Source organism: Xylocopa sonorina, chromosome 7 (genome assembly GCF_050948175.1).
Source record: "Xylocopa sonorina isolate GNS202 chromosome 7, iyXylSono1_principal, whole genome shotgun sequence".
Classification (NCBI taxonomy): domain Eukaryota; kingdom Metazoa; phylum Arthropoda; class Insecta; order Hymenoptera; family Apidae; genus Xylocopa; species Xylocopa sonorina.
This window is the reverse complement of record NC_135199.1, coordinates 6,053,470-6,076,959: the sequence shown is the minus strand read 5'-3', so window position 1 is coordinate 6,076,959 and position 23,490 is coordinate 6,053,470. Positions and strand designations below refer to the sequence as shown.

General features: G+C 33.7%; 6 protein-coding genes across 9 annotated transcripts in view; 4 read left to right on the top strand and 2 right to left on the bottom strand.

The window, feature by feature from the left end:
• Positions 1–143: 143 nt before the first annotated feature.
• Prx6a (Peroxiredoxin 6a) lies at positions 144–1,531 on the bottom strand. Its single transcript, XM_076898295.1, has 5 exons — positions 1,320–1,531; positions 939–1,095; positions 637–854; positions 485–557; positions 144–395 (listed from the first exon to the last, which is right to left on the bottom strand). The coding sequence occupies exons 1-5, from the start codon at positions 1,403–1,405 to the stop codon at positions 267–269; spliced, it is 663 nt and encodes a 220-aa protein (XP_076754410.1). The 5' UTR covers positions 1,406–1,531; the 3' UTR covers positions 144–266.
• Positions 1,532–2,070: 539 nt separating this feature from the next.
• Rswl (tRNA methyltransferase roswell) lies at positions 2,071–4,126 on the top strand. The gene is made up of 6 exons (XM_076898692.1): positions 2,071–2,515; positions 2,602–3,154; positions 3,433–3,703; positions 3,794–3,869; positions 3,946–4,020; positions 4,078–4,126. Exons 1-6 carry the CDS (start codon positions 2,163–2,165, stop codon positions 4,124–4,126), a joined length of 1,377 nt encoding a protein of 458 aa, XP_076754807.1. The 5' UTR covers positions 2,071–2,162.
• Positions 4,127–5,034: 908 nt separating this feature from the next.
• On the top strand, positions 5,035–8,425 carry Fbxl4 (F box and leucine-rich-repeat gene 4). The gene is made up of 7 exons (XM_076898279.1): positions 5,035–5,526; positions 5,850–5,943; positions 6,139–6,592; positions 6,678–6,933; positions 7,012–7,372; positions 7,455–7,782; positions 7,861–8,425. The coding sequence occupies exons 1-7, from the start codon at positions 5,302–5,304 to the stop codon at positions 8,195–8,197; spliced, it is 2,055 nt and encodes a 684-aa protein (XP_076754394.1). The 5' UTR covers positions 5,035–5,301; the 3' UTR covers positions 8,198–8,425.
• A 167-nt stretch (positions 8,426–8,592) lies between these two features.
• Positions 8,593–16,460, top strand: LOC143425689 (nucleolar pre-ribosomal-associated protein 1). The gene is made up of 19 exons (XM_076898691.1): positions 8,593–8,652; positions 8,696–8,761; positions 8,798–8,864; positions 8,897–8,961; positions 8,992–9,058; positions 9,189–9,422; positions 9,510–9,798; positions 9,874–10,465; positions 10,584–10,877; positions 10,955–11,245; positions 11,337–11,651; positions 11,733–12,051; positions 12,122–13,318; positions 13,397–14,242; positions 14,324–14,451; positions 14,520–14,729; positions 14,826–15,046; positions 15,135–15,531; positions 15,623–16,460. The coding sequence occupies exons 1-19, from the start codon at positions 8,593–8,595 to the stop codon at positions 16,154–16,156; spliced, it is 6,192 nt and encodes a 2,063-aa protein (XP_076754806.1). The 3' UTR covers positions 16,157–16,460.
• Positions 16,461–16,639: 179 nt separating this feature from the next.
• Positions 16,640–17,686, bottom strand: LOC143425470 (uncharacterized). The gene has a single exon (XM_076898290.1). It carries the CDS (start codon positions 17,684–17,686, stop codon positions 16,640–16,642), a length of 1,047 nt encoding a protein of 348 aa, XP_076754405.1.
• Positions 17,687–20,042: 2,356 nt separating this feature from the next.
• The window catches only part of Dgo (ankyrin repeat domain containing protein 6 diego), a 116,653-nt gene continuing 113,205 nt past the window's right edge, over positions 20,043–23,490 (top strand). For all 4 annotated transcript variants that reach the window (XM_076898275.1, XM_076898278.1, XM_076898277.1 and 1 more), the window contains exon 1: positions 20,043–20,198. The gene's annotated coding sequence lies outside the window, so the exon portion shown is untranslated. The remainder of the gene's footprint in view (positions 20,199–23,490) is intronic.

The following is a 23,490-nucleotide window of genomic DNA, read 5'->3' as shown; positions in this document are numbered from 1 at the left end:
TGTCGTCGAGTATTAATAAGAAATTTTATATAAAAATTGTTCGTTTTAATTATATTTTTTCCGGACTCAAGCTGCCACATACTAATTAAGGCACTAAAGGGATATACTTATTTATAATTGTATTTCACGAAACATGATAGTACTATAATATTGAAAAAGTTTAATATATTATCAAATCTGTACTTTAATTTTCACAAATATGAATTTTGATAATTTAAAAAAATACATTGTAATACATTTGTTCTTCATCTTTGATAGTATCATTTTCACAGCGGTTGTGGCACTATACGCAAGTAAGTTTTGCCCGATGGTAGTGTTACAGTTTTAATATCGCTGTACAATTTTTTTGCTTCCTCATCAGAGACAGTAGGCTGAATCATTACGTGATCACCTTTCTAAATACCACAGCATAAAATTATTTATTTTCTTAAATAATTGTATTAACCTTTCATCTCTTATAGATAACATGAAAATAAATACAAACCTTCCAATCAACTGGAGTTGCTACTTTATGCTTTTCTGTTAACTGCAGCGATTCGATAACTCGCAAAATTTCGCTATGTTTAAAAATTATTATTAAAACATATATCAATGATAATCTTAAACATTAAACATTGAAAATGAAAATGAAATTACTCGAAGTTTCTTCCAGTGGTTGCAGGGTATAAAATTGATAGTCGCATTTTTTTATTAGGATCAATAATAAATACTGCTCTTGCAGTCATAGGTATGCCATGACTATCGACTTCCGCAGGATCTAGCATTCCTAATAACGTAGCGAGTTTTCGCGTTTCATCTTCGATAATCGGGTAGGGAAATTCTTTGTCAGTCATCTCAGCGTAAGTCTTTATATCCTAAAATGTATGATATTGTAGCTTGACAAATATTCCAAGTTTTTCCATTCATTTATAATATGTGAACAATTGCGTTGGACATACGTCTATCCATTTGCGGTGAGAATCAACCGAATTACATGACAACGCAATAACTTTCACACCCAGTTTCTCAAATTCGGGAATCAATTTTACTACCCGGGCTAACTCTGTTGTGCACACCGGCGTGAAGTCATTTGGATGAGAAAATAAAATTCCCCATCTGCAAGCATGGAAAAATAATCAACTTTGTATTTCAAACGAAACGTATTACGTTACTAGTAATTAATACATTTAAATTGACCAGTATTAGAATATTGTACGCTATAAGAATTTGTATAAGGATAAGCGATATGGTTTCTTCCAGTAAAGTATACACGTATGATCATTTATCAAAATACAAGATAACATTAAAGGTTATGTTTAGTGGAAGGAATATTGTCTTACGAGTCACCTAGCCAATCGTGAAAATTAATTGGACCTATTTGAGTCTCTGCTTCAAAATTTGGAAACGTTTCCCCTAATAAAACCATACCGTCATTTAAAATTTACTTTCAGACTTGATCTATGTTCTCTGTTCTCGATAGAGATGTCACGCGCAGTTACAAATGTTTACAAATTGACTATCACCGACAGGATTCTGTTATTAAGGCGACCATACAAACCGTGCGTGTACTCTGAGTTTTATCGATTCTGGAGCGACGCATGTGGGGAACGTGGTAGAAAGGCTACATATATATGGATAAACAGACCACCAATCATGAGGTTTTATGTGAGGTTTTCGTGTAAAAAGAACTTGCGAACAAAATGTGGCGGAATAATATACATGATTTTAACCTGCATCGTAAAATTGGCGCATCTTAATCAATTTTCGCAAGAACACATTCCACATGAGAACTCGTACGGTGATAAGTGCGGATAAATTAGTTGTCTATTTACCAGCTTTCTGATCTGAGCATTGTCTATGTCGTACGCCGCGCCAGAACCGTGAGGCTCAGTGTATAAGGTGTACCAAGGTAACTTGTAGTTACAGATGTAATTTATAACATTTTACAAATTAAATTACACGAAATTAAAATAAATATTTAGAACGTAGTAGCTATCTATATATTATAGCTACGAATATTTAATAGGGATAAAAAGTTTGGGGATTTTTATCGTTTAAACATCAGATATAGTTAATACTCTCTGTTATGTCTGCCAGTAGTGGTATGGTTAAGGCGCATCATACCACATTTGTATGAAATCGGTATAAATGTTTTGAATAGTTTCTATAATTAATCGAAAACAATGAATACTATAAAGTGTGTTGCTTTTGCAACTAAATTTTATTCAAAGGTGTTTATTCAGTCAGTGAAATCTAAATTAACGGTTTCACAATTTAACCTTTCTGTTCAAACACACCAATTAATAGCACGAGGTTATACTGAACTAAGTGCATCTCATAAGATATCTCAAGAATATAAAAAGAAAAATGAAGAAAAATTGCAGAAACTTTTAGAGGAGTCAACATATCGAGCTCTGTATGATAAGTATAAATTAGAAATAGAGTTCTTAAAAAGTACGACGAACAAAGTACCTGAACAGTTGAGTGCTTATAATTGGTTACACTTGATGCAGTCAACATCAAGAGGGCAAAGAAGGTAATTTTTAATATTAATTTTAAAATAAAAATTACTTAGTTGTGAAAAATAAAAAATACTTTTGTTTCGGTTTGTGCCTTACTTAGAGGTTATCTAGAGCATCTTTGGAAAATAGAAAGGAAAACAGAAAATCGCAAGAAAAAACAGGAATTAAGAAGGGCTAAGAAAGAAGAAGAAAAAAATTTTGATGATGGTAGTCCATATGGATTAAGTAAATGTACATTATTCCATCGAATACAGGACAAACAAATGAATCATTTTTATAATGGCCGATTAATAAGCGCTATGTTACATGAACCTACGGTAGTATTTGATCTTAGTTATGACGAATACATGGCAGCAAATGAGCAGTTAAACTGTGCGAAGCAAATATTACTTTCCTTCTCTGCAAATCGAGTACATGATGAACCATTTAATCTTTACCTTTGCAATGCTAGAAACGAAAGTTTGATCATGCAAAAATTGCATCAGGTAATACCTACATTATATGATGCAGATTTCCCATTAAATATCACTTCAAAATCGTATTTGGAACTGTTTGATAAAAAGAAATTAGTATATCTTACTCCACATACTAATAATATTATGAAAAGCTATGACCCGGAGTTAATCTACATAATTGGTGGAATGGTAGATAAGGTAATTAATAAATTATTTTTATATAATTCATGTTACAAATACTAAAGAAATTAGTAGTAATCATATGAAATTGTATTGATCCTTTTACTTATATTATTGCATTCATTTTTAATTTTTATGAGTACAAAAGGTGCAGACATGTTATATTAAAATGTAAATTAACATCTCAGTCATACATTTGTTAATTAAAGTACGAAGTACATCTCTGTCATTTTTTGTGAAACACTATTGTATACATATATTTACATTGATTGATGTTTATTTATATATATTTTCAGGCAAATCCTAGACCAGTTTCATTTCAAAAAGCTAATAGAGAAAATATTCCAATGATGCAGTTTCCCTTAAGTCAAACACTACAGTGGGGTATGGGATCTAGGAAAAATCTACCCCTTAATCAAGTGCTTTCCATCTTATTGGATTTAAGACACACCAATAATTGGAATATGGCATTTAACCATGTACCTAAACGGAAGTTAAAACCAGCAAGGGATGAGAATTTGAGGAAATTATATTTAAAGAGGCAAATAGCGATAGACCAGTTAAATGGTACACAATAATATTTTCTGCAAAAAATTAATATTTAAGATTTAGTATTTAAGATTAAATAAAATTTTGAACTTAGATTATTATATATAGTTATCAAGTTTGCCCTGTATTTTAGTGCTATACTGTTGCTTAATGTTTATAACAATGCAATTATTAAAAAAATAATGTAAGAAAAACAAATATTGCTTCTAATTTTATACAAGTTTAACTAGTGTAATATGAAAGTAAATTTGTTAAGTGAGAGAGAGAGAAAGAGGGAGAGAGAAGGACAGAGTGCGTGTATTTAAAATAACATTAGTTTTTAGTGTGAATAAGTAGTAAAGTTATCTTTATATACGTATAATATAGTTTTAACAATTTCTTAATTCATACAGTGAAATGTTGATAAATATTTCTATTTATTTTTTAAATTCAATTAATTAAGAAAATTATTCAGCTATTGCATATAGTATCATCTATAGGGTTTCAAAGTCTGTATGTTGACAAAAAATAATTGAAATATATAGGCACAGTTTTATTGTATTTTATTGTACATTTTACTGGTTTTATTGTAATTTTTTTCTTGTATATTTCAGTAGTTTTATCATAATTTATTTTATATTTGCCGCCTTAGAGGTAAGAGAGAGAAAGATGTGTAAGAAAGCTATAGGAAAGAATGAGACAGATGATACCGACTCTACTCTAGAACCTCTGGCGCCATCTCTGTGAGAAGTGCTCAAACTGGTCGCAGAAAAAAAATTACAATAAAGCTAGTAAAATGTACAATAAAATACAATAAAACTGTGCCTATATATTTCAATTATTTTTTGTCAACATACAGACTTTGAAACACTATAGATGATACTATATACAGTAGCTGAATAATTTTCTTAATTAATTGAATTTAAAAAATATATGGAAATATTTATCAACATTTTACTGTATGAATTAAGAAATTGTTAAAACTATATTATACGTATATAAAGATTACTTTACTACTTATTCACACTAAAAACTAATATTAAATTATTGAACATTAAAACTATTGACATTAAAACTCTCACCTAGGTGTGAGAGCTTTTAAATCTTTTAATACTGTTTAAGAATATACTAATTGTCTTAACTGTAATATTCGAAGTTATCATGATGCATAATAATATATAAATATAATACGCGAAGAGTTTTAAATTCGTCTTTATTTGAGCTTTTTCTTTGTTCCGCTGTTTATGATAAACAAATGATAGTTCGACCATTACAAATGAAAGGTTCTCAAGAAATGAGTTTACAAAATTAGAATATACGTGTATATAGTCCATAATGTTTGTAATACGATGAATACGAATGTATATGAATGGTTGGTGCGTCCGAAAATTGTGTGCGTGATTAAACGCATATTTTATACTGTGTACTTCTCGCATTAAAACGAGCGTAAAGGGCACAAAGGCGCTAGATTATCCTGTGGATAATTGCTTGTTAAAGCGTTATATAAACAACTGAATCGCTTGCATTACTTGTTATGTGTATTATGTGTGCAATTAGAAAAGTGACAAATCTTGAATTAATTAACCTATATTAATCGAACATCAAAGTTTAAACCTTTTTGATTAATTGCAAATGACATGATATCTCATGACGGGATAAAAGTCGAAGTAGTACCGATAAATGGAGAAAGAATCGAAGGGAAAGAAGAAACTGTTGTTTTTGTTGAGCAATTCGTTAAAGATGTTTGTGATTTCAGTTCTCAGTATGGAAGCAATATTAGCATTTCTTATACGGCCTATAATATTGCTGGAAATCCCAGTAAATTTCCAGATTACGGAGATTTTCCACAAGCTTTTGTTATGGTATGTTAATTTTCCAAAAATTAAAAATGTCAATTTAAAGGATCACGAATAATATAACTTAGTAAACAGTCAGAAAAATATTGTAATTTATTATGGTATTTTTAATAATATTTTAACACTCTTTAATAACAGCTTACGTGTTATATCGTAAAAGCATTTTATTGTATAGTTGTTACGTTAAGTATAAGCAATAGTGAACACTTGTATATCCAACAAGTATTTTAACACTTTTTCTATCAGTTCCACTACTTGATTTGTACAATATGGAATGAAGAGTAAAAACGTATATTCTTAGTTGTATATCGAAAGAGTTATAATTTCAGAGAACATATGGACAATGGTGGGACAAAGCACCTTCAAGAATGATAGATTATATGCCACAAAATAATGTGAACATTATAAGCCAGGACTACATAGGTATATACTACTTCTTTTATTGAAATATTTTATAGCATTCAATGTTTCTATTATTTTTTCATTATTTTTAACAATATATTATGTTTTTATTCTTAAAGATATTTTTAACTTGTTGGAATATTTTATTGATGCCAATTAGTACTAATGATGTGTGCAAAAATGGAAATAAATCATTATATTTTTTATATTATCAAGATTTAGAATATTATCAGGAGGTATATCCAATTAGAGTATCGATATATGAAACTTATAATCCTGGAAGCGTAATTGGAATTTGGGCACAAAATTCTGAGGGCAAATGGTATCAATTGTGGAGTGGATTGCCTCAAATTGTACCGCTTAAACCACGAATATTTTCTCCACATTTACAACTATGTAATTTTAAAACAAAAATGATAAGACTGGAATTTAATCATAGTTTATTAGACTATTACACAGAGTTAGATGCTGTATTACTTATTGGTACATCAGAGTTAATTGTACCTAATAATTTGCATAATCAAAATTTGAACGATCTTTCGCAAGAGTTGGGTTATATTAAGCAAAGTGATGATGATATTTATAATCTAACACCGGATTATTTGAAGGCGAATCAGGATTTAACAATCCTCAAAAAGACATTGTCTAAGCACTGCAAACTTTTTGAAAGGTCTGTTAACAGTACATGTATTAATGGGTTCATATTTTATTAATATATATATGTCGATTTAATATATTTTGTAAATTATTTACAGCAAGATGATAGACAATATATCTAAAGGTAAATTAGTATCTAAAATAGGTCCGCATTATCAATCTGTTCCTCCAATAGAGGAAGCCTTCAACAGTTTGCAACAATTTTTACAAGAAGATTTTCCAAAACTTATGAGAGATATTCATCATTTGATACCAAATACTTTAAGCGAACAAAATAATTCTTTCCAGGAAAAGTATTTAATATCTTCAACCGACTTTGAAAATCAACTATGTGGAAGTTTTTCAGCGCTTCCGGTAAAATGTTTCATTCTAATTAATGTTCTATAAGTATAAAAATTATTAATGATACTTATGAACAATATATTTTTACAGGATGAAACTGTGCTGAAAATTTTAAAGAATTTAGATTTAAAATCATTATGTCGTTTATGCAGAGTAAATAGGCATTTTTATAATATTGCAAGGGATGCGTTGTTGTATACAAGTCTTAATTTAAAACCTTACTGGCATTGTTTAGATACGTCTGCGCTAAATAGTTTAGCGCCTAGATGTCATTATCTAAAGCGACTAGACCTTTCATGGTGTGGAAATTATAATATGATCAAGTATCAAGATTTTATACATTTTCTTCACACATGCGGAACTCCGTTAACGCATTTGAGATTAAATTGTTGTCAATTTGTAAACGATGTTATCATCCTTGAAATTTCAAAAGTATGTAAGAATTTAAAAGGTAAATGATAAAAAATGTTACTTAAATGCGTCTTATGAACATTTACAAAATAGTTATCGTAAGTATAATATATTATTTTTAGAATTATGTTTACGTAATTGTATGGGTGTAACAAATGAAGGATTCTCAAAGCTTGAAAACTTGAGGTTCCTCGAGCGTTTAGAACTTTACAGAACAGCTATCGAAACTTTTACATTATGCTCTATTTTAAAAAAGAATACTCAGATGCGTCACTTAAATTTAGCAGGAATGCATGACCGTTTAAACATAGACGAGGTTGCAATTGAATTAGGAAATTCTTGTCCATATTTGGAAAGTGTAGACTTCTGGAAAGCACAAACTTTAACACCGCAAGGAGTTAGAGCTTTGTCACATTGTACTAATCTTCGAGAAGTGGATTTTGGATGGTGGTATGTGCTTGAAAAATCTATATATTTTTAATTTAGTGTATAATTTAGTATTTAATATACAATTATTCATCCGTATAGCGGTGGAATGGGTGCTCCTGGTGATTCCTTACGAGCACTATTGTTTTCCTGTCGTTATCTGGAAAAAGTATTTTTAGCAGCGCTTAGAGGATTAACAGATCGTGATTTAGAACCACTTCTCTTATGTCAACAGCTGCAACAATTGGACTTACTAGGAGCTCGTTCTCTTACTCCTGACATATGTTACGGATTTTTACTATTTTGTCCAAAATTGAAAATGATCGATCTCAGTTTCTGTGAAGGTATTAACGAGTTTATAGTACAAGAATGGCGCCAACAATATCCGCATGTTTCTATTAAAAGAAGTTTTCAAGTAACCAGCACTAACGTGGTGTAACAACATTCCGCAATATTTATTGTACCGACTTTTACGTCGCGTTTCAAATACAGTTGCGCTTGAAACAATTATTTTTACACTTTTATAATTCTAGAGGTCAATTTCTTTTTCATCTATTGAAATGCTACAAGACTGTAATCTATTTGTATATAATTACATGTGAAATTTAACTGTCGAAATATGTGCGTATTTATATTATTCTTTTGTACAAATATATTTGTATATATTCGGAAAACAATAACTTTGTACAGTATGAGAAAATGTTTACACATACAAAAATAATAATATTATTAAAAATAAACATTATCGATGCCTAATAACTATCGTGTATTTAATATGAAATAAATAATAAATATATAATATAATAAATATGGAATCTGTATAAAATTGTAAAAATGTACATAAATACTTGTATTAAAGTTGAATTTCTTATAACTACAAATGATACGAAGTTGGTAATTTAAATTTTAAAATCGCGCCAAGTGTATCCAAGTAAAGTACGTCATATGTATACAAGCTAGATTGCACGTGGTTGCTGTTGGTTTAGGTTACATGCGCTATTCGGTAATGGAAATGACTTTTATGCGATGAAATGTGTAGAAGGATCGATTATTTGAACCAACAATTAAACTAATTATATTTAAACTGTACATATATCTATATTTATGTATGTAAGTTATTTGGAAGAATGAATAACAGTTTACAAAGTAAGACAGCACACGATGTGTCCAACGCCTCTATCAAGAAAAGGAAGAAAGAGAAAGGTAAAAATATTATTTTATAATATTTTATAGACAACAATAATAATATTCTTCAATCATTTAATCGTTTTATTTTTATGTCCTTGGTATTTAAAATTCTGTTTGTACTTGGGATGATAGTTTCCATAGAAATTAAATCTTCTTTTCTTTAATAATCTGTTCCTTGGAGATATTTTTTTAAAGTCACTTTATTTTAACAAGTCTTATTTATTAAATCTAAACTTATCTAGATATACGTGTGAATAACGATGTGCAAACAAGTGATAAATATAACGACGCAAACATGTTGAAAAGAAAGCTAGCTTGTGACAAAAGCAAAAAAAGTAAGAAACGGAAAAGAAATAATTCTGTGGATTTGCTTGTAAATGGTACAACCCATGACGGTTCTACTGAAAAATTTGATGAAGGATTAGATCAAGAATCTTTAGAAAACACGCCGATTGAACATGAAAAATTGCTTAATGGTATATGTATATTTTTTTTACGTTCTATGTATGCGAACACTTACTATAATAATTATGCCGGCATTTCTTTCTTTACGGATGTTGAAGGTGATAACAGTGGTGAAGAAAATGAAGGAGTTGAGAAAGATACAAGTAAACAAACGGATCATTTAACTGGGAAGTTTTTGAGAGAGAGCTTTAGTTCTACAAAAGACATAGATGTATTGAAAAAATTTGTAAAAGTCTGTAATGAAGATAAAGAAAGGGATTTGGCTGCAGAATACTTAAATGAAGGTGGTAATATTCTTGAAATACTAAAATTATTGGATGATGGAGATAAGAAAGGAATTAGTACTGCGACCGCAGTATTTTCTGCAGTAAGGATATTATTGATGAAGTAAGTACATTATGTGATTCTAAGTGTATTCTTTTCAAATAGTATATACTGATATTAATTTTTGTTTTTATTTAGAATTCTAACACAGTATCCGCAATACCAATCCAGCGCAGAAGCAGCGTGTCGTCATTTGATTAATTCACATTTATCACTAATACATTCAATGCTGTCTTTACAAAGTAATGCAAAGCAGCGGAGGGTAATTTTACAATTACTCGCTGTAGTAGTTTCATTAGGTGGTAATCTTCCACGTGAACTACTCGCTCATTTGTCTTTACCATTGGAAGTTGTTAAATTTCTTGTACAACATACAAAGCCCACAGACAGTCAAAATACAAGAAATTGTTTTATTCATTTTATCCTTGCTTTCTTGGTAGAAGGCAGTGTACCAATCATTAGAGTTCTTTTGGATAAACGCATTTTGCTTTCTAGTATATTTCCTGCTCTTATATATGATTCTAAAGATATTGTTACTTTAGTTTTGACTACTCTTAAGACTTATATTCTTCATAATGCTAGTGTTAGTAAGACTATGAAATTGAAAATATTTTCAACATCAATTATTCAAAATCTCGTATGTTTATATAATTGGAAAGGTCCAAATAATTGGCCAAAGCTTAAAAGTCAAGATGCTATACCAAATGTATGTCATCTTCAGGAAAAAGAGGTACCTAATGTGAACGTTGCATACTAGTTTAATTTGATAAATGCATGATGTTATCGATATATTCATATTCGTGATTACTTTTATTTTATACTAATCTATGAATTTTATTTTAATTTAGGTCGTTATCGAGACTGTACACGATTTTTTAATTACATTGTTAACATCACATAAACATGGTATTATTTTCCATGATCGTATGCTTGGTACTTCACACGTTAAACATAATCGTATGGTAAACACAATACTTCAAAGCTTAGATCGACCTTGGGAACATGAGAAACCATCAGATTTAGTAGTCAAAATATTGACAGTGTGTCCAGACTTAATTAAGTCTCAATTTATTCTTTTGGAGCCTTACATTGAACCTAGACTTTCACCAAAATGGATTGCAACAATGAAATTCGCAAGAGAGGTATTTAGTTTTTACATTTTTTATTGCATTTTTTAATGTAATTAAGAAATATTTATATTTTATAAGTTTTATTGTAGATAATAAAGTCTGTGGATGTGGAAACCTGTATAAGGACATGTTCTGGAGAATTAAGTATATCACAATTAACTGTGGTAATAATATCTTTGACTTTACCAAGAGTAATTTTAAAACAGGGAATTACACCAGCTTTAGTTCATTCTAATATAATAATACGACATGAGGCAATGCTTACACTGACATCAATGTTCAATCAAATACAAAAACACTTATCAGTTGTAAAAACAGTTTACAAAGGGGATAATAATTTTTATCTTTTTAAAAACTATATAACAGAATTTATGCTGAAGGTATGTATGTAATATGTATATAATGTATATTGAAATCCATAAATTAAAATAATTACAAACTAATTTTTTTTACTAATTAATAATTTTTTAGAACGTACCCAATTTAAATATTATACTAGAAGTGTGGGGTAATACTTTCATATCAGATTTAGATGAAGATAGCAGTAACAATAATGAACTAATGGAATTAGATAAAAATGAACACTTAACAGTTATTTTAGAATTATTGCACATGTATAATGATGTGTGCCCAAAATTATTGGATACATTACCCAATATGCAAGCTGATACATTTTTAAATATATTAAATAAACTGGATGATACAAATGTCGAATTTAATGCTATAAAAGTAAAAGCTATCAAATTCTTAGTTAAGTTACATCCTGACGAATTTTTACCACATAAGGTATGTAAAATAGTGTAAAACTTTTTTATAAATTTTTAATAATGTATTATTCCTATAATTGTATATAAATATTCTTTTTAGAAAATATTTAAAGATACATTATCATTTTTAATATCCATTTTAAATGAGGAAACATCTTCAATAACATTGTCTACAAAAGCAACAATTAAAAGTTTATTAAATGCCACTGGAATGTTCGAAGGATGTAGCGATCAGTTAGATATTTGGATTAATGGTTTTATAAGTTTAGATAACAGAAAGAAAGTAACGAAGTGGTTTATTCGTATTATAAAAGAAGCTGTTCAAAACGTAGAAAGATATGTAAATGATATAATTAATGTAGAAGAAATCATTAATCAAGAAGTAGTTCACATTGACAGGCTGGAAAGCATATTTAACGGTAAAATTTTATTTATCTGTGACATGCATTGATACAGTACATGCAATTATCCTTTTTTTATATATTTCAGAATTAGCAAATATGCCTAATATTCATGAAAATTTGGAAAGTACTTTACCTATGAATACTTTACCTATGCAACGATTTACAGCAATATCACCTCTTTTATGTTGTATACTGCATAGAATGAAGGAAGAGTTACATTCTTCAATTTTATGTTATATGTCTTATGTTTTAATACATACATTACACTGTCAGGTAACACCTGAATGTTTAATACATTTTATAAAAAATATACCAGACGTACCAGTGAAAGACTATTTATTAAGCTGGTTAGAAGGTAGTAAATCTGTTGATATGACAAAAATAATTCCATCAATGACTTTAATGTGTGAATTAAATGCAGTGTTCTTCAGTGACAGTAAATTACAAATGAATGAAATATTTTATGGTGACAATACAGTTACTTTCCGATATAATGAAGAAGTTATAACAATTCATCATTCCTTGTCAGCATATGAAATTATATGTTTGTTTAAAATGACTATATTCTATTTCACACAATTTATTAAAAGAGGAATTTTAACAAGAATACAGTATGAGAATTACCAAGTGATGTTAATATCACTTTTATATCTTGCAAGTGACAATGTGGATAATTCTATCCTTGTCCAAGAGTGTATTAAGCATATTTTTACACATCCAACTATTTTGCATAACTTTTCACCGTTTTACCAAAAAAGTGAGGATGTCACAAAAAGTATGCTAACTTTTACAATTGTTGATATTTGCAAGGTAGCAGCTGACCTGTGTAAAGAATGTAGTATTCAGAATTTTTTCACTCATTTTAAAAATAAATTATTTACACAGTTATGTAAAATGATGGATAAGAAACAGAAAAGTAAAAAGATAAATAATACTGATACGATTATTACATTGTTGGAGTTGTTACGATTAACATCGACAGATATTGTACATTTATTAAAGAGATTAGTTAAATTGGAATATGATATGTTTATTTCAAATGATGAAAAGAATTTATCAATTTACGGGCACACAGTCCCGAAACTTCTAAAAATGATTAATAGTAAGGAAATGAAACGTGAAAGGAATGTATTCTTTGAATTGGATGCAGAATTCATTAGAGCCATATGTTCGCACCTACTTTTTCTGAAATCAAGTGCAGTTACAAATCTTGAAATATGGGAAACAGCCTTATATGAATACCTTTCTAATTTCTCATTCAACATTTCTGGTATTGATGCAAGTGAGTCTTTGTTACATATATTTATATTTTCTTGCAATTTATATAATATGATAATGATATATGTATATATATTTACAGATATTGTTGCATCATTGATATCAATGGAAATGACAGATACAACTGTAAAATTAATTTCATTTCTAATTAGTAAAAATATAAAATTCATACCTGTATTTACGGAATGTATGATGAAATCCAATGATATTAAAAAAGGCAACATTGTATTACCGATAGTTGCGAGTAACTTAAACTTCAAATGGAGTCAGGAGTTTTTGAAAAGCTTGAGAACACATTTCAAAGCTGAAATACTATCCTATTTATGTGATCCTAAATGTATGAAACTTTGGATAGAAGAAAATACTAGTGTTATTTGCTATTTAATCAAAACCACGTTCGATCTTAAAGCGTGCAATGAAACGTGTAATAGCATTTTACAAATTGGCGATAAATTGGATAAGGTCTCTATAAATTATATAAAACTTCTTCAAAGCGTGTATAACAAATGTGCCACTCATGGAGGGAATATGGAAAGCGACAAATTTATTATGAATTTGATACATGTTCTTCTTCATATAATCACATTAACGTTAAAAAGAGAATCAAAAAATGTTCAGAAACTGAATATTCTTTGTGACGCGTTGGACGATGCAGTAAAACGTTTAAGAAGTCTAGGAGAAAGCATTGTATTCGAAGCACTAAGTAGGAATTATTCATGGTCACAATTTACACGATTTTCTTTAAAGTATGGTCTTAAAGAATTAAAAAGTGATGAAGCCCGAGTACCAATGTTAAGAACTTTGAGTATTTTGTGTGATATTGCATACAAAAACGAAAGTAACGATGAATACGCTAAAACTTTATTCGAAATGGCAACTTCTCATTCTGAATTTATTAATATTATGTTGGGCTCGTCAGATACAAAAAGTAAGTATGTAATAATAATATGTTGAATAAATTATATCTTGCATTTTATTTTGCACTTTAATTATTTATTTGATTTTTTAGGAGATCTTTTAGAATTGTTATGGATTCTTATGCAAAAGAATAAGACAGTTGTAACATTAACGCACGTACCTGTTTATTTGGCGGCGTATAATGCTACTTTAAGTGAAAGTGATCAGTATATCTTAATTGTAAGAATGAAAGTAATTAACACGAAGGAAATTTTTTAGGAAGTACTAATGTGCAATATTTATCCCAGATTCTGCAATATTACGAACGTAATGGTATTAATATATGTGAATATCGACCGTATGTATGGGGGAATACTGCTGCAATACATTATAGTGTAAAGGGTGAAATGGATACAACATTGTGGAGGCAACCATCTATTGCTCAAGTTCTAAATTTATTTGAAGAAGATGTAATAATGAACACTATAAAGCATTATCCTGTAGATAGAGCTTTGAAGGTAATTTTATTAATCTAAGTATAATAATAAAAAATTTAACAATATTGAATATTGCTAAGAAAGAAAGAATATTGCTTTATGTTTCACTTTTTACAGAATACTGAATTATTCAAAGCAAATGACATATATGATCCGGCATTCTATTTACCATTATTATGTTTCTTATTATCTGAAAATAATGTCGTATCGTGTCACAAAGTTGCTCAAAGTGGTGCTTTAGCATTAACACTTGCTGCATGTTGCAGCAAACATTCTGATGTTCGTATGGTAGCTTATACTGTCATTGCTAGATACTACACTCATTTGGAAGCTACTAGGTATTTAACAGAAAGTAATAATAACAATTTAATTATCTATATATTTTCATATAATGTTCAATATGTATGTATATATATTTATTTATAGCTCAAAGGCAAGGTTATTGTGGATGCGATTAATAGATGCAATACGTTATGGTATTATATCATTACAGTCCGAACTTAATAATGTCCGTTTAAATTGTTTAGTCACTACATTTTTGGCAAGAACGTCTTTGATAGCCACGCAACCATTGCACCGTCTTTATTCGGCTCTGCAAACATTTCTAATGGCTAAGCCAGCGTTAGATGTAAACACAATTCCTGAATTATTACAATTTCTACACAATTCCGATGTACAGTACAAGGCACATAGGTATTGGATTTTGGAAAATATTCGCGACGGTATGAAAACGGAATGTGAACTGGACATAGCATTTAAATGCGTTTTGTTCAAAATGCTTTTAAGTTTTTATGTTTGTTCTCTTTCAGATTCAACTACAAAGGTAAAACGTACATTTTAAGAAGCAACTTTCTTCTTTCCTCCGATCTGATTTGTATACATGTATATATTTAACATATTCTTTAATTTTTCAGGAACTTATTTTAGAAATTATTGCAGTTACATTAGAAATTACGAAAGCGGGTCTATTTCTTATAGAGGGACATGGATTATTTCCTTGGTTATTAGAAGTTACAGAGAATTTGCATAAACATAAGGTGCAGCATGCTAAGCTTGTAGTGAGAATAATGGATAAACTCCTGAATACTATATTAAGTATAAAAGGAGATGTCGTTCACTACAAATCAATGCTTTTAAACGTCGCATTGCGTTTGAATTTAAATCTAGTTAAAAATGTTGGGTTGGACACCTTTATGTTGTACGTCAACATTTTGCAAAAATTACTTCTGACGAAGCAAATGAAAGTAATCTTTACCAAAGAACATCTAATGAGAATTCTTGAATTCTCTAAAGAGTTGTTGGACGATATAGAGGATTGCGATGATATGTTACGCTTCGGTTGTGAATACGTAACCAAAGTAGACTATTCAAAAAATAATAAATTTGAGGTAACAAAGAATAGCTTGAGGACGTTAGTGTGGACATGGTGTAGTCACGAAATAAAATAACATATTCATTTTTCTATGACATTCAAATATTGTATTTAAAAATTGTATATACATACACAGTTTTGTAAAGTATAATATTTTCTAAATATTTGATAAAGTAACAAATGTTACCGTGCAAGGAATTTTTCGAATAAGTAATACGTTTACATTTCGCGCCAATTTTGTACATTTCATCTGGTTCATATCGATTCGAAACGATATCTAAGTGATCGATATTGATTAGAATATCTACCTCTAGGGGCGAGTGTTTGAACATTTTCAGTTACGTGTCTCGCGTTTCAATTTACACTGTGAAATTATCGATTTTTTTCCCCAACGCGTAGTGTGTGCACAAAAGGCTTTCAATTTACAGTAAACCGCTAATTAACGTTGAAGGTAACTATGCACATTCTATCTATTTAATTCTTCCTCTGTTACGATGAATTGTAAAAATGCAGTTCGTCGTAGCAAGTAACATATTCTGTAATGGCGTTCATTAGAAGTTCAAGAGCTTCTCGGATAAATAGTGTGTACAAAAACGTCCGCCTCAGGATCTCTGTATTTATCTTGATGATGTCTCAATACCAATGTAACTCGATTAATATCTAATTCACCCGATAATTCTTGGCCATTATAATATTCTTTCATTTTTGGTATTTTGTAACTGTTGGTTTTCAAATCTCTACGGGACAATGTTAGCGCCTCGCTTGTAGCGCCATTATTTAATCTTCGCATGGCGTCTTGGGCCATATCGTGTTTCAAAGCTATATGAGCAACTTTGTCTTGATCGTATCTGCTAAGGAAACCAGATTTTCGACTGTTTGTCGATCTTGAATAATTTTCGACGCTATCAGTTCTTCCTTGTGCATTTTTATCGGATGCGTGGCCTCTAGGATGTCCACGTTCCCTGCAGTTATAACAGAGAACGTCCTGCGAGTTGTTTAAAATAATTGCCGCGTCTCTGGGTGATGTGCCTACGTATCGAGCGCCACCGATCATTAACGACGTTCCATTTACGTAATCTGCTGATAGTTGATTGATTTGATCGATCATGCGTTTCCTGTTATTATTTATGAAACGGATAGTGTCTGCCCTTACATCGTTGGTGCTTTTCCCGATTTGAGCAGCAATTACTGCGAACAGACACGCGTTCAAATCGTATTCTACATTAGTGGGATCATTGTTTCCCATTAATGTAAAATGCCCTACATCATTCGACGGTTGTTTATGGTATTGGATATCAATGGGATCGTTCTTATGCGTTTGGACATTTATCGTTCGATACAATCGACCCTTCGAGGTCCATATTCGTATACCTTTCCCTATTATGGTACTTAGGACATTTATATGAACCAGATTTGTTGGTCCGTAATTTTTGAGATCGTTAATGAGGTGTTTAATTAATTTTATCTTCCATAATTTTTGACTCTTTAAATTCTTGTGTTTATTGTTAAACTTTCCGCGATTGTCACGCATCGCTTTGTTTCGCAGTTTCCCTTTTCGCGAGCCATTATTGTCGTTGGGCTTTCCTATTTTATTGGTAACAGGCATTACATTGTTCGTCTACTTTTTAAAATTTTGAAGCTACTTTCTTTTTACTACATCTTGTGGCATCTTCTAGTTTAATTAGAGTAGGTGGCAAAGGACAAGTGATCGATAAATGAATGTACTGTGAAACGAAATCGTTGAAGTAATCAAATCAGTATATTCGTGAATATCACGTATTCTAAGAAGATACCTGAATGCGAAAGAACGCAGTCCGTATTGCAGATTCATGTTTCTTATAATATTTATCTAGAGTAGTTGAATACTAGAATTTAGTGTCAAATATGTATAATTTTAGTTATATTTTAAAATTTCCGTTTAACCTTTACGCGAGACATTTTGCGCAAATGTTTCGGCAATGCTCATTTTTTTCGCGCCTCTCGCGTATTTCATTCGTTGTACAATTCGTTGACGAAGCATCTCTGTATAGATTTCAAGTATCGAGAGAAACACAACTGAAACTTGACATACACAAATTCACCTGTAATTCAGTATAAACCAATTGTACAATTTTTGCTCGACTGTTTCAGAAGCAATTTTATTTACTCAACATATATGCTTCATATGCATTCATTCATCTCTCGCATATTCATACGTTTCTACTCCATAATTATCGTTTGAATATACCAGAGCAAAGCATTTCTAAATATCGCGAACCCCGTGAAGAAGTACCAAACTCCGTTCGCGCGCGTAGAGCGCGAAGCCTGCTCGCAGGGGCAAAGAGACGCGCTTGAGGAGCGGATCGTTGGTCCTCCGGTTTGCGTTCATCAGGGGCTCGTACGATAGTCGCGTTCGAGAGAGAAGTCGTTCGCGCTGAACGGAAAAAGAGGCTCTCAGGACAAGGATAAAAAGGAAACCGTTCGCGGCGGTTGGAAATGAGGCGGGGAACCGAAGGACGCAAGGGGGTAATCGAACCGGGTCGGTAGTGGGGATCCTTCTGGATCCACGCTCGATCCCCGGCTTTCGTTGCCTCGCGTCGCGATCCATGGATCAGTCTCGATGCAACCGTCCTGGCGCGAGGTGGTTGCCGTTCCCGTTGGTGCTCCTCTATCGCGGTCGATTTAAATGTTTCGTGCCCTCGAGGTCCCCGGTTGTTTCTGCTCCTCGAACGAGACGGCGTCGAGCTGGTTCCTGCGTAACCATCCGCGGTTTCTCGCGATCGATCGGAAACCGGGGTACGCGGCTGATGCGCGTCGAGACGCGTTGATAACGGTTGTCGTTGTAAACAGCCACGAGTAGTGTACGTATGTGCGCGGTGCAGCAACGACCGAGATGGTTGACGAGCGCGAAGAACGACGCGTGTCCGGGCGTCTGTTGCGTGCGGTTCCGTTCGGATCCACGGTGATTTGAATGCGCGAGCAGGCGGCGTCCTCAGCGTTGCGTTCTGGGGCTTGCAGGTGTCTCGGAGCAGTAAACACACTCGCGAAGGGACTAGATGTAAAAATCGTATCAACATCTGTGTTTTATCGACATAGCTCGCGTCTGGTTAGAGGAACTAGTGGTAATCGAGTTTTTAAGATGTTTTAGGGAATTCGAAGTGCGGCTACCATTGGAAACGAACGAAACCTGCTAAATCTTATCGTCGACGGGCAAGTTTCAGTGGCTGAACGTTCCAGTTGCGAGAACGTTTATTGCTCGATTCGTCGTTACTCGGTTATACGCTCGGATCGTTTTTGTCGGTTCGAGTAATCTCTCCGTTTTATTGATCGGATCGGAGGGGTTAAATCACCAACCGGGGAACGAAAAGGAGATTGACTCTAGATCGACTTTCGCTTAGCTGTTATCGCGACAGTTTACTTGTAGCGTTCCGCTTGTCGTTTCGAGGAATATACGGCGACGTTGATGCCGCAACGAAACGTGCTCGATGGTGATATCAATGCCCGCATGAGAAAGCTGCCTCGACTCGTACCTTCGATACGCGGATCGCTTTATTTGAACGCACTTTTCCACGTCGTCGTGCTCGTATCGCGATAGCAATTCACGCGCGATAAAACGTACAGTTAAATACGCGTATACCTCTGCTACCATTTATTAAAGATACACATCTATCGAGTTCTAACTCTCGAGAATCTAGAAATCTCTTTTACCACTTGTTCTCCGTGGAAACACCTCGAGAATCCACCTCTGTTTTACGACGGTGTACTGTGCGCGACATACGATTTCGAGGAATTTTTTTTTCTCCTCCCGTCGCGAGGAGGGATCGCGCATTTATCCGTGAGAGTACAGTTCAATGTCGAACGTAGTTGGGAATTGTTCTTGCTTGTGCGATTTCTCTGGATTCGAACAACGTGGTGTTCACGACGATTAGAAGTGTGACGAGGAAGAACAATCGGTAGAATTGTCGAGGGGCAGGAATATTATTTTACCCTCTGTGGTTGGAGTGGTTCTATTGACAAGTGATTGTGATGTGCTTTCAGATCTAATTGATACAGTTTGTTGGTAATATGGTGTGACACACATGATCGCGTTTGGATTACGAGCATCCTGAAATCCACTTTCGACGAAACATGTATGGCTGGTGAGTAAATCGCACGAGTTTCGTATCGTTTTATCTGTTCACTGTAGCCAAATCGATTCGTTTACCTTAAGCCGCTCGACTCTTTGAGGCGAACGGTTTTAAAGAAAATAAAAACCCAAGTTGCACAGAATTTTCTCCAAAAAATCGAAAAGAACGTACATTTCAATTGTTTGACTTAAAATATTACTCGAAAAGGGGAAGAATCGTAACATTTCAGTATATTATCGTATTGAATTACTATCATTCTAGTTTTTCGATTTCTTGCACCCAATACTGTGCCACTATCTCCATCGCTGTTTCCATTTTCTCTATCACTAATTTCTTCGCGAACACAATCGATCTCTTGTTTCTCAGTAGTTCGAAATTAAACTCATCTTCGCTTGAGTTAATCTCGCTTCTGAAATCCATTTGTGTAGGGCTTTGAAACATAGAATCGAACGTCGTGGCGACTGAGAGTCGCTTCTCGAGTGCAAAGGGGCTTAAACCCATGGCAAGTCGAAGAATAGTTACGTTTTCTCGCCAATTGGTGTTCGTTCAGCTGCCAATGAGGGTTTCACATATTTTCAAAGGATACTGACGCTCCATACTCGAATACCGACCGAAAGGCATTAAAATACTGACGAGCAAAATACTGTCCATTTAATTTGTGGCCTTTTGCAAATAGATAGCCGTTCGATGCGAGCCAACCGTGCCCTGTGCGAATCGTTCTACCTGTTTCCAGCATATATTATTATAATTGAACGAAATTGAAGCGTGCGTTTCGTGGAAGCATCGAACGGAACGCCGAGGACCGTCGTCCGGTACGTAAAGGTGGCGTCGTTTCGTGGAAGCCGTGGAGTTTAACGTTCGCGTCCATACTGAAAGGGAATGACGAGCCGCGAAACGTGCACGCACCGCCTAACGAACGTACCTGTACGCTTCGAATGTCCTCTCGAGGCTGCGCACGCATAAACACGGCACGTGTACATATTTTTCGTCGCTTTTTTATTCGGCGTGCATCCGGCTGGCTGCGTGGCGTTGGTAATAATGCGTCTGCCGTTGGTCACGCAACAATGACGGTCCGTTAAACTTTTCCGGTGTCGATACGTAGCCTCGTGTGCATTGTTCGACGTCCTCGTAACAAACGTGCGTGCCCGGCTATGCGCTTCGCGATGAGGATCGCTACGGATAGCGAAAAGTAAAGATTCGTGCTCAGATCAGGCGCTTTGGTATCGAAATTCCAAGGATTCGAGACGTGGAGACAGTCACTTTGGACCCTGAATGGTTCGTGTGCAGAACTCGTATCGATTGACAATATTTGTCTCGAATCTTCAGAATCTCTAGTACTAAATAAAGGTTGTTGAAGTTTCCAGGACCTCGAGCGTCGAAGGACTCGCGATTGGTTCGTGCTTTCCTGGAATTCTATTTTCTAATACGACGAATTTTTAACCTCGCAGTTCGCTAATCATGGAAATCTGGTCGGTAGAATGTCCTAAATCTTTAGAATCTCTAGTAATAAACAAAGACTGTTGAAGTTTCCAGAACCTCCAGCGTTCCAAGGACTCGCGATCGGTTCGTGCTTTCGTGGAACTCTATTTTCTAATACGGCGAATTTTTAACCTCACAGTTCGCTAATCGTGGAAATCTGGTCGGTAGAATGTCTCGAGAGAACAGAGGGGAGGAGAGATAGCATCCTGCGAATGGCTGCTACAGTCCTCTGGCAGGGTATCCACGTGAGAAAGGTGAACCGCGTGTATGTATAGCAGGAAATAGGAAGGGAAGATAGTGTGCACCTGCCGCGGCGAGCTCGTCGCCGATGCATAATATAAACGCAATAATTCCGTGGAGGGACAGCGTTAGGCCGCGCCGGCGTCGCAGGATATACGAATGTTGGCTCGCGAGCCGGTATCCTGGCACGAGGTAAAAACGTGTCCAAGAGCAACGAGACTTTTTCCGCGGGACGTAACTTACTGCGCTCCCGAACGATGGCTGCATAAATATCGATAGTAAAATTAATTGAGTTCTGTTAGCGCAGATGATATCGGATACCGGTTTTCCAGGAATGTAACGTGGTTCATTCATGCCTCGCATCGGCCGCGAATACATTACCGAGTCCTTCGCGTATTATCCGCGTCGACGCAACAGCGGGGAGATATCGCAAATGGAATAGACGCGATTTTTTTCCTCGTCGATCTTCGATCGTAAAGAGCACTCGAATCAACGAGCAGGTGGATTACTAATTTCTCATACGTCCCTCATTCCCCGGACAATTCTTGTTCCATCGTTGTTCTCGATTCTTCGAGCATGCTTGTTCTCCCCTTCGTTCGTCCTGCGAACAATTCGCGACCAGCGGTTAAGGTTTAATTAGAGAAAAAGGGGAAGGAGTGAGATGAAATTGCTGTATGATAAATCAGCGTGTAACTGGAGTGAATTTATACTGGATGCGTTAAAAGGACGGCCTTGGAGGGTAAATAAATTCTAGCGAATTCCACGTGGTCGGTATGGTAGGCCGCAGCAGAGCGTAACATTCACGTTTGCTACGTGCGGAGATATATTATCGTGATTATATCGGTGGATGCGATGCAAAGGGTATTGCAAATTTTTTTACGATGCATCAGTGGCGATCTGCAACTAATGGGTTCTCGATCTTTGCTATTTGTTTCCTCTTTGCGAAGTAAACAATTCGTTACTGGTTGCTAGTGGTACTGTAATTCTTCTTAGTGTACATTCCGTTCGACAATTCAAACAGGGGAGCAAAATTATTTGCGACTTTTACATTCCACGTTTGGTAGAAAGATCGTGCAATCGTTTATTACACGGTCGAAATACTTGGGACTTCGACACGCTACGTGTAACAGGGTTAATTAAGCGTTGCTGATGACTTCATTTCCAGCTTGATCGGTCACGACGATTCGAATGGGCTGCGGGACACGCTGTAAAAGAATTCAGTAAAATGTGATTCCCCAGAACGGAAGTCTGTCTTTAAAAGGCACCCTTTTTATCCGAGCGAGTTAAAAAGTGTAGCTTTAAAATCATGATTTCAGTTCAGTGACGATGATACTTCGTGGTATACGATTCTATTAATAGAACCCAGGCAATTATTGCCATTTTTACCGATGTAAAGTAAAAATTACAATTTTTTATCTTACGATTATAGATGAGAGGATGCGAATAGATTTGTTTTGTCAGACGTATAATATAATGTATCGAGCACTCGTAGCTCGCGATAACAGTCGTTTGAAAGAATGTTGAATTATTTCTTAATCAGTTTTCTTCTCCGCTAATGCTTGCTAATTTATTCCGAATTGTTCTC